The 16034-nt window shown below is 38.1% G+C and overlaps 1 protein-coding gene across 1 annotated transcript in view; it reads right to left on the reverse strand.

Moving 5' to 3' along the window:
• The window catches only part of ROBO2 (roundabout guidance receptor 2), a 444176-nt gene that overhangs the window by 129495 nt on the left and 298647 nt on the right, over positions 1 to 16034 (reverse strand). Inside the window, exons 6-7 of the mRNA XM_075712688.1 lie at positions 7443 to 7570; positions 4076 to 4087 (exon numbers count right to left, since the gene is read on the reverse strand). Of these exons, the coding sequence (XP_075568803.1) occupies positions 4076 to 4087; positions 7443 to 7570 (140 nt within the window). The remainder of the gene's footprint in view (positions 1 to 4075; positions 4088 to 7442; positions 7571 to 16034) is intronic.

The following is a 16034-nucleotide window of genomic DNA, read 5'->3' on the forward strand; positions in this document are numbered from 1 at the left end:
ATGAAAAATAAAAGCATTCATCCTATATAGACTTTCCCTGCAAAAGTCAGAATGGAGAAGAATAGAGATCTTTCTCACCAGTCTGAACCATCTGAGCAATATAATTTCAAGCCACAACACCTAATACAACTTTGTTTAAAAGACAGCCCTTTCTATTTTATGTTTCATGATGCACCACTCTTAATAAACTATTAACTCATGCCAGGCTGATTTATGACATGAAAACTTCCCAGAGCAGAGTGAAACGCATCATACAGTCACATTGCACTGAAATGTGAATACACTGTATTTAATTATTCTGAAATTTGGAAAGCTCATGGCATGTGTCTTATCTGTTTCTTCTCCCACATGGTAGAGAAGTGCAGTTTTTGTAACTTGGTTGGTCTCCCCTTACTTAATTCTAAATACCTAATTTCTATCAGGTGGCAAAACTATCTCGGTATTTGCTGTATGTCGCCTCTTTCTGGGAAGATGAGTCATAGCATATGACAATAAATTAAGTAAACTTGACTTCTGGAAAGCGACTGAAATGCAAAGAACTGTATTTCCACTTGGATGTAGTTGAAATTAATTTGAAAATTGAGCACTCTGTCATCTGAATGACTTTTTGGATTATTAGTAAAAAGGTAACTGAAACATCAGACAGATCTTCATAGATCTTCTGTTTGAACTTCAGGTCCTCCATCTCAAAGCAGTATAGCAAATACTTTTGAAAAGAGGGTCAGTGTTACTTTCAGCAAGACTATATGAAACTTTTGGGCTCCTCCCAACTTTTGTGCTTCTTTTAACAGCTATTCTCCTGCCCAGCTGCCATAAGAAATACAGCAGAATGCGAAAGTGAGAAAATACTAACTTGCTCACCTGGAAAATCCATCTAATGAGTGAAATAACAACAGAAATGGTCTAAACAGGGGTAAATATCTTGCTTCCTAAAATCATCTGTTTTAAATCCTGTCAGAAATCTTTTCAAAAGGTTATAAATAAGAGAACATCTATTTTAGAAACAGGCAACACATTTATTCCTAGGGCAAATCTAAACATGATGAGTAATCTGGCATAGGAGCTGTTAAATTCACCAGCTGCCACCCACCTCGGGCAGAACTGTACCTCATTTTGTCTATGTAGTATGTACCATATGTTAATAACTGCTTGAACCTTACATGGTCATTGGTAATCCCACTCCTGAATTTTCCACTCAAGCTGAAGTTTAAAAAAAAATATCACAACTAACAGAATATAAATATTTTGAAACAGGCAAAAACTGAATAGAAAATGAAAATTATTCAGTTTGCAACAAGAATTGCAATCCTGGAACATTAAAAAAAAGCATTCCTCTATTCTTCAGTGGCAAGGCATTGAAAGAAAATGGTTTGGTCTTGTTTAAAACACATTAAAGACAAAACATGCCTGCTTTGAATTGGAGGTAGTGATGAAAAGTAGAATGATGTAGATAATTCTCAGGTGTCACGAAAGAATATAAACTTTTAAACTGCTCCCCTGCAGTTTAACGTATACATAAATATATAAATATACTTCCGTTAAAATGTCATCCTCCTAGAGAGCTGTGAGCTTAATAACATTAAGTAGAATTTACTTTAGCTTCCTTTCTGTAAGGAGAGCTATTTTTGTTCTGCATTCCAGTTAACTTCCTGAACAAAAAAACACTACAAGATTTGACTCACCATTGTTGTCAAATGACAATTTTAACAGAAGATTATTTGGGCTTCTTGGTGGGGAAGTGGTGGTGGAGAGGGAAGTTGCTTTGTTTTGCTTTACTGGGCTTTAAATTTTCGAAAGACAGGATAGGTAGCCACCTGCTTTGCCTACGCTTGACTGAAACAGAGATATGAACTGTAGAAATTAATTTCACTTCAGGTCCTTAAGCAAAAAACAATAAAGGCATACACTATCATAAGGACAGAATTGCCTTTTCTACAGGTACAGGATCAGATAAAAGTGATCTGAAGGAAGTGATCTGCCTATATATGGCAATCAGTACATACACGGTTCTATGGGAATTCTATATATCTTTGGGGGTCGACTTATTTACTTAATCTTTTCACAATTCACAAAGATAATCACTAAATTAAATAATTTGATAAAGACCATATGACCATATAATAATTATTTTAAAGTCAACCATTCTAATTTATGTTTCCTGAATAAATCTTGCAAAAGAAGAATTTTCTTTGTACTAGATGTTTACTTGTAACAAAACAAAATATCTTAAGCAGGGAATATGACAAACTGACCACAGCATGGTTACGCAAGGGGATCATGTACCTGGACACAAAGTAACTTGAGACCAAGAGCTTCTGTATAAGCTCTGGAGATGGAATCATGGATAACTCAACGGCCTGAAAAGTCTTAAAAACGAATGTGTTCTGAAATGAGACACTACCAACACTGCTGAAACCTATCATTTTCTTGTGGATCTCCAGTCATTTATTTTATGTGGCTTTCACAGAACCTGAAACAGTCTCTACTTTGTGGGTTTTTTTCTTGCCTTTCTTTTAAGAGTCAGCAAAGTGAGAAAAATATCTAGAAGCAAAATACTTTTAACCTAGTAGCATTTTCTTGGTGAATAAAGAAGGAGATTTCACTATTAGCTATAACACCCCCTCGCCAACATCAGAGATTTACACTAGAAGCATACTAAATTCAAACTATATTTTCTAAGCAAAGGAAAATTTTCTTACTAGTTTACTCCAGTTTTACACTGTTACAACTCCTGGGAATTAATTTCTTGAGAACTAGCGTAATGCCAAAGTAATAAAGTAGTGACTGACATTTAAAGCTTGCTATCAAAATCCCAGATGGAGACCAGTGAATTTTCATTCTGCACAGGGCATTCTCCAGGTATGGATAAGCCATGCTGTGACTGCGGAGGTTCTTGGCTTGGCTCTATGCATGCTAGTTTAAGCAAGCTAATAAGCATGGGATCACTTTAGTTCTGGAAACAGAGGCCTAACCTGGATTTTCATTTTAAGTTATTCCAACCTTTCTTCCTCCAACTCGTAACAGTGAAGAGCTGAGACAAGTTCAAACTCACAAACTTTAGTCAAATGTATATCTAACATAAGTTTTGACTACATAAAGACAGACCAAACCCCTCAACAATCTCCATAAACACCAGTACATACTTTTCACACTAATCCAAAAAATCAGAGTAACCATATTATTCTAAAAGATACAGCTAAACACAAACTACAAAAATCAGAGGAGGAGTGCAACTGGTTAAATTATTTAGAAAATCCATACAGGCACAGAGTAAACATCCGTGAATGAAAATTAAGTAATATGTTCAGGGTATTTCTGAACACCAAAAGTGAATTTCAGCTACTGACAGTTGCAATTTTTCCATTATGCTCAGTTAGATTTTTATAAATTTTCAGAAGTAATTTCAAAGGTATAGGAAGGAATCAAATTTTCAGTGTGGGAATTCAAAATCCAAAGGTTGTCTTCCTCTGGACTTGTTATTCGAAACAGTCTGCATCCTATATAGCGCATTCCAAAACGCACTCCAATATGACCCAAGGGCAAAAATCAATGAAGAACTTTCTTAACAAGCACGGAAATCTACTCCATCCCCTCTTCAATTTCAGGACTGCTTAATTTCAAAACTCTTTGAAAGATACAAGAAAGACGGGACATGCAAAGCCTGTGCTTTTACTGCTATGAAATAAAAGCATAATGAGCTGATCGTTCAGGGCCTGATAGAAGCTCACCGAAGTCAATACAATCCTTTCTGTTGATTTCAATGGCTTTTATACCAGGCCCTTAAACAGACTGTTAAAAACGTCCGAATGAGTGATTTTGGCTCAGTATCACCACACCCACCCCGTTTCACTGATTGGTATTTGTTGGTGATTAGGTAAATGCATTTATACATGACACAGCAGAAAATACAAAGTTCAGAAATAGCGCTTTGTCAGTCAAAATCACTTGCCTGGTGTTAGACAGTTAAAACTATTAAGAACTGGCTGCTAATTTCAGCCAGTTAAATGCTGTTGCAAATGAAAGATGAAGCATTGCATGAAGCCATGCTAAAATGGATAGAAGGATGGTTACTTACCAACGGGGCGAGCTGTTGACATTACAATGGTGTAGTGAGAACATAAAAAAGAAATTAAAAAAAGAAAAGAATATCTGTCAGAATGCATGACGTGTAATGTTACCTTCCACTATGGATACTACCATGATTGCTAACCCCTCAAATGACAACCTAAGTAAAATGTTTACTGTTGTTACTCTTTAGTCACGTGCCACTATTATCACATTTACTTGAGCATAGCATTTGAACAAGCTGACTGGAACCATTCTCTGAGAACATTTTTATTGTCTTCACATGCCATCATCAAGTATCATTGTTAATGCCTGATAAGAGAAAAATTGCATTGCATTAGCACAAACTTTTAGATCCCGATGAACACATCAATTTAAGCTTCAGACTGCCAAATGTCATGCCAGTAGATGCAAGGCATTTGCTTTCTGAGTCAAATACCAATGGCATTTTGAGCATGGCCAGTCAGTACAGCGGTAAGGACTACAGAAAGCCCAGGACGGTTTTTCTCATTCAATAACAGGCATGAAAGCTTACAGCACACTGCTTTTTCCTCACTGACAGTGCTGATGAAAATATAACAAATAGGCTGAAATGGCCACAGGGATTTCAACCCAGAACCTCCCAAATTACTGCTTAGATAACTTCTACTTTCTAAAAAAATTGCTGCTGAATGATTGACAGGTTAATACTGTTTCAGGTTGATATCAAGATTGAAAGCTGCTGCTGCAACAAGTGATTTCTTGATTATAGCAACAGCCCTTCATTATACTTGTGCTGGGGAAGAGGGCTGTCAGTCCCCCTGTTAATAAAATATAGACATCCCCTTTCAGAAGAGCTGAAAAGTTGGACATAAAATTGACTCCAGGTTGCATCTGGGTAGGCCAAGCTTCCCTTATTTTAGCAGTCAAACTAGTTACACATTTCTGAGCAACAGGACCATTTTTTTTCTTTTTCTCTTTTTTCTTTTTTTTTTTTTTTTTTTTGAAAGAAGTTAACCAGCTCTATATGCTTATGTGCAGGCTAGGGTCAAATGTAAGATATGCAGATCCAGAGGTAACACAGCATGCAAGGACCTTCTTAGTTCTCAACCTTTCTGTGGCCTTAGCCTTACTTTAGCATACCCACTTCATTTAACTATTGCAAGCCTGCTACCCTTTCTCACCCATCATCTATTTGAAGACTTTCTGTCTTCTAGTATTATGGACATATTCCTTCTTCTGCAGAGACACAAGGAATAAGAGTGATGTGCACCTTTCCAAGAGAGGACATGAAGGCTGAGCCACAGAATTCAAATTGCGTTATTGTTTGTGACAGTATAAATGCAAACTCCCTGACTGCAACCTCATCCCCCGCTTTGAGAAGATGGAGCCATGAATGAGGGAGCTAAGGATAATGCTGCTGTTGCCAGGTTTGCAGCTGTAACTACACAACACCTGCAAGGACCAAGGCACCCTCAAAGTAAATTTTGTAGCATTATGTGGTTTTGCTCCTCTACATGACGAATGGTTATGGTAAAAGCAGTTTCAGACGAAACTGGCAAAAGTTTAAGAATTCAGAATTAAGGCTTCCTTTAATTAAAAGGACTGTTGTTCACGGTCCCTTTAAAGTCAACAGGCGTCTGCCCAGTCCTTTGTTTTCAGAAAATTCAGAGTAATAACCTTCTCCATAGAATTTCTTGGCTTTTCTCATTTTCTGTCATATCCTGAACATTTAATATGCTTATAATAAGGTGGCTTCCTTTGTGTTGGGTAAACACTATGAATTTGACTATAAATGACAAACCCAGGGGGAAAAATACTCAAGATAATGAAAACCTGCCTTTACTGTAGGAAAATCGATTAAATTATATATTTCCTCGGGTTTTTTTCACCTTAATTTCATCAGGTTCAAGCTTCAGTGATTTCAAAGGATTTTTTGCTTGATTCTAGCTATTGTTTATATCATAAGTCTGGGTAGCAAATCTAAAAGGCTTGCTCCAGTAATGTATACACAGTTCGAGGAGTGTTTAAAGGCTATTGAATTTGTTGCCAGATTTATTGGATACCATGATTCTGCCTGTGACAAAGGAACAGGGTGAGAGTATTTCTGGGAGCTCGCTGTAGTGACTATTTTTCTCACGTCACAAAATGGAAGAACAGTCTTTTACACAAGCATGTAGTAGGTAAACCTATTTCTTCATCTTAAATGGGAATCGCTGCATTATCACTTATTGTCTAAAGAGAACACTGAGGTAACGTTTCAGCAGATGGATTATCACAATACTCTCTTTTCTTTGTTATATACTAACATCTCCCCCCCTACAAAGCCACTCGGTGCTTTTTTTTGCCTTTGAATTCAGCAAATTAAACTGAACTGTGTCCATGCATTAAATGGATGGAAATGGAAGCTGGCCTCTTGGGTCAGTTGACCCCAGTTCTAATAAAGCAATCCACTGAGACTTTGAACATTTGATTTAATGTGTATGAAAAGAGAAGAACAGATAAAGCTAAAAATGTTTTTATTAACCTTTCACAGCTCTACTGAAAACCGTCAGCATGCACCACTAAACTGTGAAATAGTGTCTGCATGATATCCATTGTGCCAAATTGCTGCTTATCTTTTGGAATGAAGTAATAACTATTATATTCTATTTACTCATATGGAAATATTAGCCTAAAAACTTTTTCTCTCCCCATAATCTTTAGCATGTCTGTATCTACTGTCACAAAAGACATTTTGGCAACTCATTATTCTACTGGTCTTAAAACCTCCTTACTACATCAAACAGCAGCACATAAACACTGAGTGGATACTAGACACCAAGAATATTTTAGGAGAGAACATGTTAGTCTTTACCTTGTAATACTTACAAAATTTAATTAGGATTTTCTTTTTCCTTTGGCTGGGGTTTATCTTTCAGATAAAGAGTAACGGTAGAGAGTTTAATTATGGCAGAGCTAATCACATAATAATACTATCTGCATTATGTTTGGCATTAATGAACATAGTTACTTACTATACTCCTCATACTTACGAGAGAAAGGAATGTGAAGAAGAGCCTAAACTGATGGCTCACATATTAAAGTCTATGACCATGGTTATGTAGTGCTTGCTTATGCATATATAGGCATCTGTTCTTCATTAAAAAAAAAAAACCAAAAAACTTTAGAATAGCTCTTTAACTACAGGGAGATCCTACCTTATTGAACTAAATTAAAATTTTGCCTGAGATATCAACAGGACTAGGATTTCACCTCTGTTGTAAATCAGTGCCAGCACCCGCAATTGCAAAGGGTATGTGAAACCCAAACAATGCCAGGTAAGGATGTGGCCCATTTCTTCAGAAAGCAATTTATCCATACAGGACACAAGCCCTCCCCTCCATGGGAACACTCACCTCGCACAGTGAGGGTAGCAGAGGCTTCCACTTTTCCAACTCGATTCTCAGCAATGCATGTGTAGGTTCCTTCATCTGTGCTCATGGCCTTCTTAATGCGCAAAGTGTAGTCATCTTTGATGTCATACCTGTGTTGCAGAAAAAGAATGAAAATTTTTTCTGTAGACAACAGAAATGAATGAAAACTCTCACCTGGAATATGCCAGCCTGAATCTATCTTGGAGCCAACTTTGGAAGATAAATTATTATCTAGCATTAGATAATTCCACCAAGCATTATTCTTCATGACATTTTTATTGCACTCTGCATTAGTTAGAAACTTTACATAAAATTAGTATTGCTATATTCAGTCAGTACTAGGGCTTTATTAATAATATCATTCACTTGTCCTTGATCTAGAGCAATAAGATAAAATTAAGCTATCAGACATCAGCTATCAATACACGACAGCTCAGGTTTATCATGCCTATAACTATGTGAGGTACACGTTTTACCTTTTGCTGATTTGGAAATTTCCCTTTATATATAGTTTTTCTCTACAGCAGCAAGCCCTTAGGGAAACTGTGAGCATGTTGGTAAGATCTGACACTACACAATTACAAACAATAAAAAATATATTTAAGCTCTGGAAGGTGACATTTATTGAAGAGGCACATTAAAGGAGATTTATCAATTTCACAGAAATACCACAAAATGATTCATTAAGGGTGGACAATAACATTTTCTCTTTCTTAAAAGAAATGAGAAACAATTTAATGATGCTTTGTCCATTTCCTTGTTTCTACCGTTGTAATTCTAAAACTATGAGGCTGTATAAAACTTGAAATAATACAAAGTACTTCAGCATGCAGTGAACATTTATTTTCAAGGCATTTAGAGTGCTTACACCTAGAAAAATATTTTCAGTTAAATTGTTATTATCCTGCAGAAGTCATGCTTAGCAAACTATTTTAGGCTCTGACCCAAAGTTCATTAAAGTCAATGGGAGACTTTATCTTGTATAAAATTTCTTTGGCTCCCAAATCAGGAAAACCCTGGTTTTCAGCATGGATATTTTACTCTTGAAATAGTCTCTTGTAAAATTATTTTCAACAGCACTTCTTCTAGACATAATAAGCCCATGATACCTTAATTAAGTCACCTTGAATCTAGAGTTAGCTTCAGATTCTGAGGTATCAAATAGTGAAACAGGAACACAAAACTAAAGAAAGATCAAGACTCCAGGAGACATCAATACTCTTTCTGACTGTATACACACTCATGACATAACTTCAGAACAACTAATTTACCTTCTCTTTGTTATACAGTAAAGACCTTGTAGACTTGTTCAGCAAATACATTGAAATCATATGGAAGAGCACCCTTAAATGTTTTGATGAATAAGGATGTAATGCAATTATTTACAGGAATGTTGTGAGGCTCTGTGAGTATTTTTAAATGCTTTGGGAATCTGAAATATTAATTTATGTGCACATAATATACATTGCTATTGGTTCCTTTAGTATAGATTTGTAGAGAGAGAGCACTGTATGCTAACAGACCTTAAAGCATCTTAACTCAAAGGATCCTATATGCTGAAACATTTAAAGTTCTGTTACATCTAATTAAAGCTCACAACATCAATTAGAGCATTACTAGCAATTCCAAGAATAAAGAGAAGTCAAGACATCTTTTCACACTCACCACAATACCATACAGCTTCATTCTATATTCAATAAGTCCATTTTAATCATTAGTAAAAAATAAATTAAAAGGACCAAATGAAGGCTAACCATGCTGTCAGAGATAAACATAAACATATATAATAACCCTTTTGTTAGGAGTCACACTTAATTATATGTATACGCTATATCTCAGGTTTAACTAACAAATAAGAGATACGCCAAGGGGAAGAATAAGTAGATGCCATGGCAAACTTCAGAAACTTTTAGGGATAATTTTTTTGCTAGCATAGTAACATTGTGTGGGGCGAGGGGCGGGGGGGGAGGTGGGCAGAGAGAAGTTGTGACGCTAGAGAACTTAATATGCAGTTTCTGGAGCAGTACAGATCTATTGCAACTACATTCAACAGCCATATGCAGTTGAGGCACATTTGTTCTCGACTGCTCACAAATTATGTCATTTTGCATGCTGTGCTGCACTAGTCAATGGCAAATAGAAATCACTGTTTTCATAAGAAAGAAAAGGCAAATTGTCTCCCTTAAACATCTCAAGAATGTGACAACAGTATCCCACAACGATGGAGCAGTTATTTGTCTTTGGCGACCACAGAGTTGCAGACAAGAGAAAATGCTTGTTTTCTTGACATGAGGCCAGCCCTAGGGGACTAAAAATATAAAGTTGTATTCAGCTCCTGTAAGATGAGAAAACTAAGATGAGCTGTAATATAAATACAAGATGCATGTAAGAATCATAGTTATGAAGCTGGGCCACAATTAACCATTTCTTTAATTGTGTGTCCCGTCCCCCCCCAGGACAAATAACATCCCTGTGGTTAACTTACTGCTGCCGAGATAAAACCAGACAGGCAGCAGGATGGTATCTGACAGAGTGACTGCTTGAACTGGATGCAGGCAGCCTGGGACAGGGCCCTCCAGTCTGCTGTGGGCTGCAGCTGACCCACTCTTCTTCGATTCACCAATGTGCTGGTGCCGGCATGCCAGCCAGCTGCCTTGGAGGCTTCAGCAGTCTTTATGCTTGCACCTGCCAATCATGCAAATTGTGCGAAGGCTGCTGGGGGAAGGAGCCAGCTGCATGGCATGCCAGGACGCAGAGTGAGGGTACCCATCATCTCCCACTTGGGTTGTGAAATGGAGGGTGGCGTAAACATGTCACTATCGTGGCCCAGTTATCAATCACTTCAAGGAGAGGTCCAGCTCTCCCAGGCTGCTTCTCCAACAAGGCCATACTGGGTTTTTGGACCACCCTGACAGAACGTGCCATCTAGCAATTAGATTTGTACATAGATGGACCCATGGGACATTACAACCATCTGCTGTCCTGAAGTACTGATACGCTGCCCCTCAGTCATCTGTTCCACCCACATTGTCCCCAGAAGTCACCACAGTTCAGTGAAGAGCTTTGACAGATGAAGCAGGCAGGAAGGAGAAAGGAAGAAAACTGGACTGTAGCCTGATCCACAGCAGCACAAGGAGTTCGTGTGAGAAAGGGACCGTGAAGTAATAAGGAGTGAAGCCTGAATGTTTTCAGTTTTTCAAGCATCCACTTGCAGAGTCTTGAACAGAGTCTTCTCTCCTCTCAGTCCCAGAGCATCATATTCCCATAGCAAGATGTTTCCACCTGAGTTTCTGGAAAAGTTCACTCTCATTTGGATTAGTGCTACTGAACACTTGGGAATCAGGATCAGGGCCTCTCTGACTGCTAATAGCAATCACAGGCAGAGGTTACCAGACTCCCAAATTGATGATGGCACAGCGGAAAACCAGAGCGTACTGGTCAAGTTGGTCCTTAACATCGCCAGTGCGCTAAGAAGGCAATGCCTTCAAAATATGTGCTGTGTCAAGAAACACATTCTGACACACTGCCAAAATATTGCTGACTCCTAGCCAACTAATGCCAACAACATTCAGCTAAAAACGTAGGGCGTCAGACATCAGTTTCACATGTTTATGGACATCTAATTGATTTTAAGTACTTCTCTTTGTTAAACATTTGGAGGTGCTTAACCTTTCAGTTCAGCTTAGACTTCAGCCATCAGACTGAGCTGGGAGAGGTCTTTAAGCGGCTAGCCAGCCTGTGCCTAGATATAAACCAGCCACTTTTGGGCACCATGTTACATAATTACTGTTCTACAAGTAATACTTCGAGCAGGTCTGCCTTTAATTAACCGAGAAGGAAGAGGGGGCAGGGGACTGGAAAGGAAGAAAGAAACAGAGAAACAACAAGCAGATGAGAAAACACTGCTGGTGAGGAAATTCTAATAGAAATTGGGTGATTTTGAGTGAAATCTGGCAGTCTCTGGCACATATGAATGCATTCATTGTTGCTAGTTTTGATTAATGACAGTTGTACAATAGTGTGCTGACAGTCACTGCCATACAGACACATTTTTTTTTTATATGAAACACTGCTGAAAATGCAACCCAATCAGATTTGGCCCCTGAACAACATGTGCTATCATCACTGTACCGTGAATTGAGATTGATTGGTAACCAGCTGTGACAAAGTGGGAAAAAGAGCCTTGTCTTTTTCAAGAAAAGAAAAGAAGAAAAATAAAAAACTGAATTGTGTCAAAACCATTACCATCTGCTCAACCAAATAACAAATAAAACAAAACATATTAACTGTTTTTAAGTATCACAAATTAATGTACTGAGGTTGGATTCATGCATTGGCTTAAGCATGTAAGAATAATCTTTAATTAGAATGGTTTTGTCACTGTTATCATTTTTTCCCCCCATTCAAATGTGTGTCTGTCCATACTCAGCCACCAATCTTCCATGGTTGTCAAATAAAAAAAACAGAGAGAGAATTTACTGAACTTAGAGATTTAGCAATATGCTTTTTTCCACTTGATACACATTTTACTGAGTGCTTTGCAGAACCCCTAGGCTTCCAGATTTTCAAAAAACTGCATGCAGCTGTGCATAAAAATGTGTGCACCTCTTTGTCTTTTGCATGCACAGGTAGCAAAACTGTGTTTGCAGCTGGAGTAATTTCATTTCTAGAGATCCAAGTGGGTCTAATTGGTAATACAAGGATGCACTTGCTTCAGCTATGCATTTTAAAGTTGTGAGAATGCATTACTGAATTCAACAAATCCAGCTCAAAAAGACATATTTCTTGCTCAAGGAGTTTGCAAGAGGAAAAGCCACATCTTAACTGCTGTGAACTGATGCCACTGGCCTCAAAAAATTTACATCAATTTATACCAGGCACCTATTGTCTTCTAAAACATTACTGTAAATGAAAAAAAAAAAAACCCGAAACAAACAGAATAGAATCTTTGTATGTAGGCTTTGTAGGCTTTCCTTTTTTTAGAGATGGCACAAAAATTACTTTGCTCTATTTTCTTTTGCCTATTTGCCAGGCTGTTTTGCAAAACGCGCACAAAGCTTCAAGATTACTCACAACACCAATGATTAGGGAGCCCAAATAGAGAGATGCTACTGGCTAAAACCAGAGTAAACAGGAGGTAGTTAAGGAGGCTTAAGCTTCTGTCTCCACTTCTCTTTTGTGGTGCTGGCACTTCAGCTCCCAGCATAGTGCCACAGCTTTTCACTGGCTCCTAGACTATCTGTGCCAGGGGGAGGGAGCCAGAGCGAAGCTGCAGTGGGATAGGAAGCATGAGCTCGTTACCTGCTTCAGCCTTGCATGGTCCAGAAGCAGAACAGAGAGCCTCCATTCCCATCAGTGATGCAGCCACCCTTACTGCCAGCTCCCTTACAAGAAATGTTGGGGTTTTTTCAGTTCCACCCCATGCATTGGTGAGTGGAAGACGAAAGAAGCACAATCCTACATGAGTGACAGCTTTCTGAGGGAAAGGTAAAGGCGTCTCTGATTCTCTTCCCCCAGCAAAACCTGAATCAGCGACAGAGAGAGCATGAATGTATACACTTGTGTGCACTGGTCTCAAATTACTCTGTTGCACCCCTGAAATCAAGGCTGTTTGTTGCTGGGTGGCTCTAAGACACTGCTTACAGCTATGATAAATTGAGCTACCAGGGAGCTATCCCCAAGGTGCCGACAGGATGCTGCCACTCACATCTACACATCCAGATTCCCATTTGTTCTTTGGCTATGCCATTCATTCCAGAGAAAGGTATAAGGCAATGTGACAGTACCTTGAATTTCTTAGTGTAAGGCATATATGCACGCAGTCACATAGATTGGTTCACTGGCCTTATTCCAACAAACCAGAAAAAAGCTAAATAATACAGGTTACTCACTATTTTGATTTTCTTAAAATATACTGACAGCAGGTTCTGCTTTAGTCCAAAATCTTTTCAGGGTTATTATCAGCAGATTATTTGTAATTTCTTATGGTGGACACTCTCAATTGTAATAATACAAAACACAAACCCACACTGAATGCCTTAAACCAAGGCGTTCAACAAAATGGCCTAAATCTCATAAAAGATGTATCTAACAGTTACAGTCATCGGACCAACATTGTGAAACCATACCTATGTCCAAGGAAACGGTGTTTTCCAACTTCTCTGGAAGCATTGCATTATGCAGTACTACTCTTACAAACAAACATACCTATGTGAATGCACATAACCAGTACCTCACAAATTGAGTAGCCATGCGCTCAGAAGAGACCCAAGAAAGAAAAATGAGACTGCTTTTTTATTCCCATTGATATAATCTGGAAACACATAGAAGTTAAGAACAAAACTTATGGCTGGGAATCAGCGACTCAGTAAACTCTAAACTGATGCAGGATCCATCTTTTACCTCTACATCTCTGTTTGCACAGAGAAGTACTCACAGGGAATTACCACACGATAATTATCCAAAATGGGCTTCTGATTTGATTTCAGTTCCAGACAGAGCTCTACATTTCAAAAACTGGAACGTGGGTGGAAGTATGAGCTAGGAGACCATGTAATGGCTTGGCATGGAGACCTATGCTCCTGTCACCACAAGCAGTCCTTTCCCTCACAGATGAGACACATTTGTCAGGCACTTGGGGAGATCTGTATTATTAATGCTTATGTCATAAATTCATCTGTCAGAAAAGCACCCTTGATTCCTAGGGTTATCTGCTCAGCACATGCCACTGAAATTAATTTTAAGGAAAAGCAAAATACTGTTTTTTTCCATTTCTGTTTTTAAAAAATTGAAATGATTCTGCAAGGACTGGAACACAGTAAGAAGACCTGAGCCCAGACTGGCATCTTACACTCACTAAATATGGCTTGATCCTTTTTTTTTTTAACATGAGCACACAGATTAGGAGTAGTTTGAAATAAACAGAATTTGTGTTGGCCTGTCTATTATTATCTGCCTTAAGCATGATGAATGATTACGATAAACTTGTCAGAGAACAAACTGAAATATTTTATAATCTGTATTTCGAATCAGTAACAAACCTTGAGGTGGTAATTAAAGATGAAGTCATGTTAAAGTTTTAATGAAAGTGCCTTCAATATTACAGTTGAGCCAGAAGTCATATTATTAAAAAATACATTTTGTTAACGTTAAGTAATTCTCAACATAGGACTTACCAATAGGAACTGGAAAGTAGTTCTTAGGGTTCAAACTTTAACCTTACAGTATTTTCACGGACAGTTTTTGTTTGTTTGTTTTTAACTGAGATGACAACTTTTGTATCCCATGCAGGAATGGAACGTGTTCAAGCAGAAGAAACCCCTGCAGGTCAGCCATTCCAGGAACATCAATGATGCTGTGGTCAGAGCTCTTGAATCTTACTCCCACTTGAAGGTAACTGCCAACTTCCCTCTCCCTCCTCTCCTGAGGGTTTTACAGAAAAACTGCATGGCTAACTATCTTTACTTTTTCATTCTATAATTTTAATAGTCAATATTAGTGAGCTTAAACTGTTCGATATCCTTATACTTTTCAAGAAAGCAGGCTACCTCAATATTCTGAAACATAAATACGAGGTAGGAACTATGTGATTACTAAGCTTTTACTTAGCATACTTTGCTTTTCTGATACTAAAGAAAGACTCAAGCACTAGAATGGGTATTTTGAATGGAATTCTACATTAAGTTTTCTTAGGTGTCCTTCCTGCAAGACCATTTATTTACTGCGGTCTTCTGTGAGTGGAAAATTCAGAGAAATCCATGACTGAGGCTACTACTACTGGCATTAAATTTTGTTTCAGAACTCTGCTAGTGACTTCATTAATTCTCTGAAATGTAACAATTTTAGGATGTTAAATAAGAGAGAATAAAAAATAAACCATTCTTTTGTGACAATTCTATTTCAAGTGCACTGTCAGTGATTACTTCACAGATCACCAATGGTTCACGTAGCATAAAGAGAAAGCACGTGGGCAGGACTGCTAGTTGACACAATTCTTTTATGGTTGCTGTCCATGGAGTTGTAAAGCTATTTTCCCAACCTTGACCCTTATGTAAGCAACTGGAGACTGTTTTCATGCATCCACAAACAGACTGCCTGAAACAATAGCTCTTCTTCAGCTTTGTGGTGAGAACTGACACTTAACATGAAGCCAATTTAAATGTCAATGTTATTAACCATTTCTCTGCTGATCGGTCTAGCAGAGCCATGCGTCTAACACTTTTGCTCACTGCATTTAGTATTTCATACAAATTGAATGGCAGACAACTACAGGGTTAGACTATAGACCTCTGGGGTAACTGTGGGACAATGTGTTTACAAGACATTATTCAATGCCATGCTTTGAGGGATTTTAAATGTCAAAAAATACTCCAATTTACGCTTTCTCTTGGCCACATACTCCCCAGAAAACTGTAAGGAATATTTTTCCACTTACAGAACAGGAAAGGATCACCGACAGGCAAAATATCAATCAGAGAAGAGGGATTCTCAACTGAAAGAACCAACAGGAGGGGGTACCCCTCAGCACTGGGGTACATCATCTTGATGCTATATACACAAAAATAAACTAACCCC

Source organism: Pelecanus crispus, chromosome 1 (assembly GCF_030463565.1).
Source record: "Pelecanus crispus isolate bPelCri1 chromosome 1, bPelCri1.pri, whole genome shotgun sequence".
NCBI classification, from domain to species: Eukaryota; Metazoa; Chordata; class Aves; order Pelecaniformes; family Pelecanidae; genus Pelecanus; species Pelecanus crispus.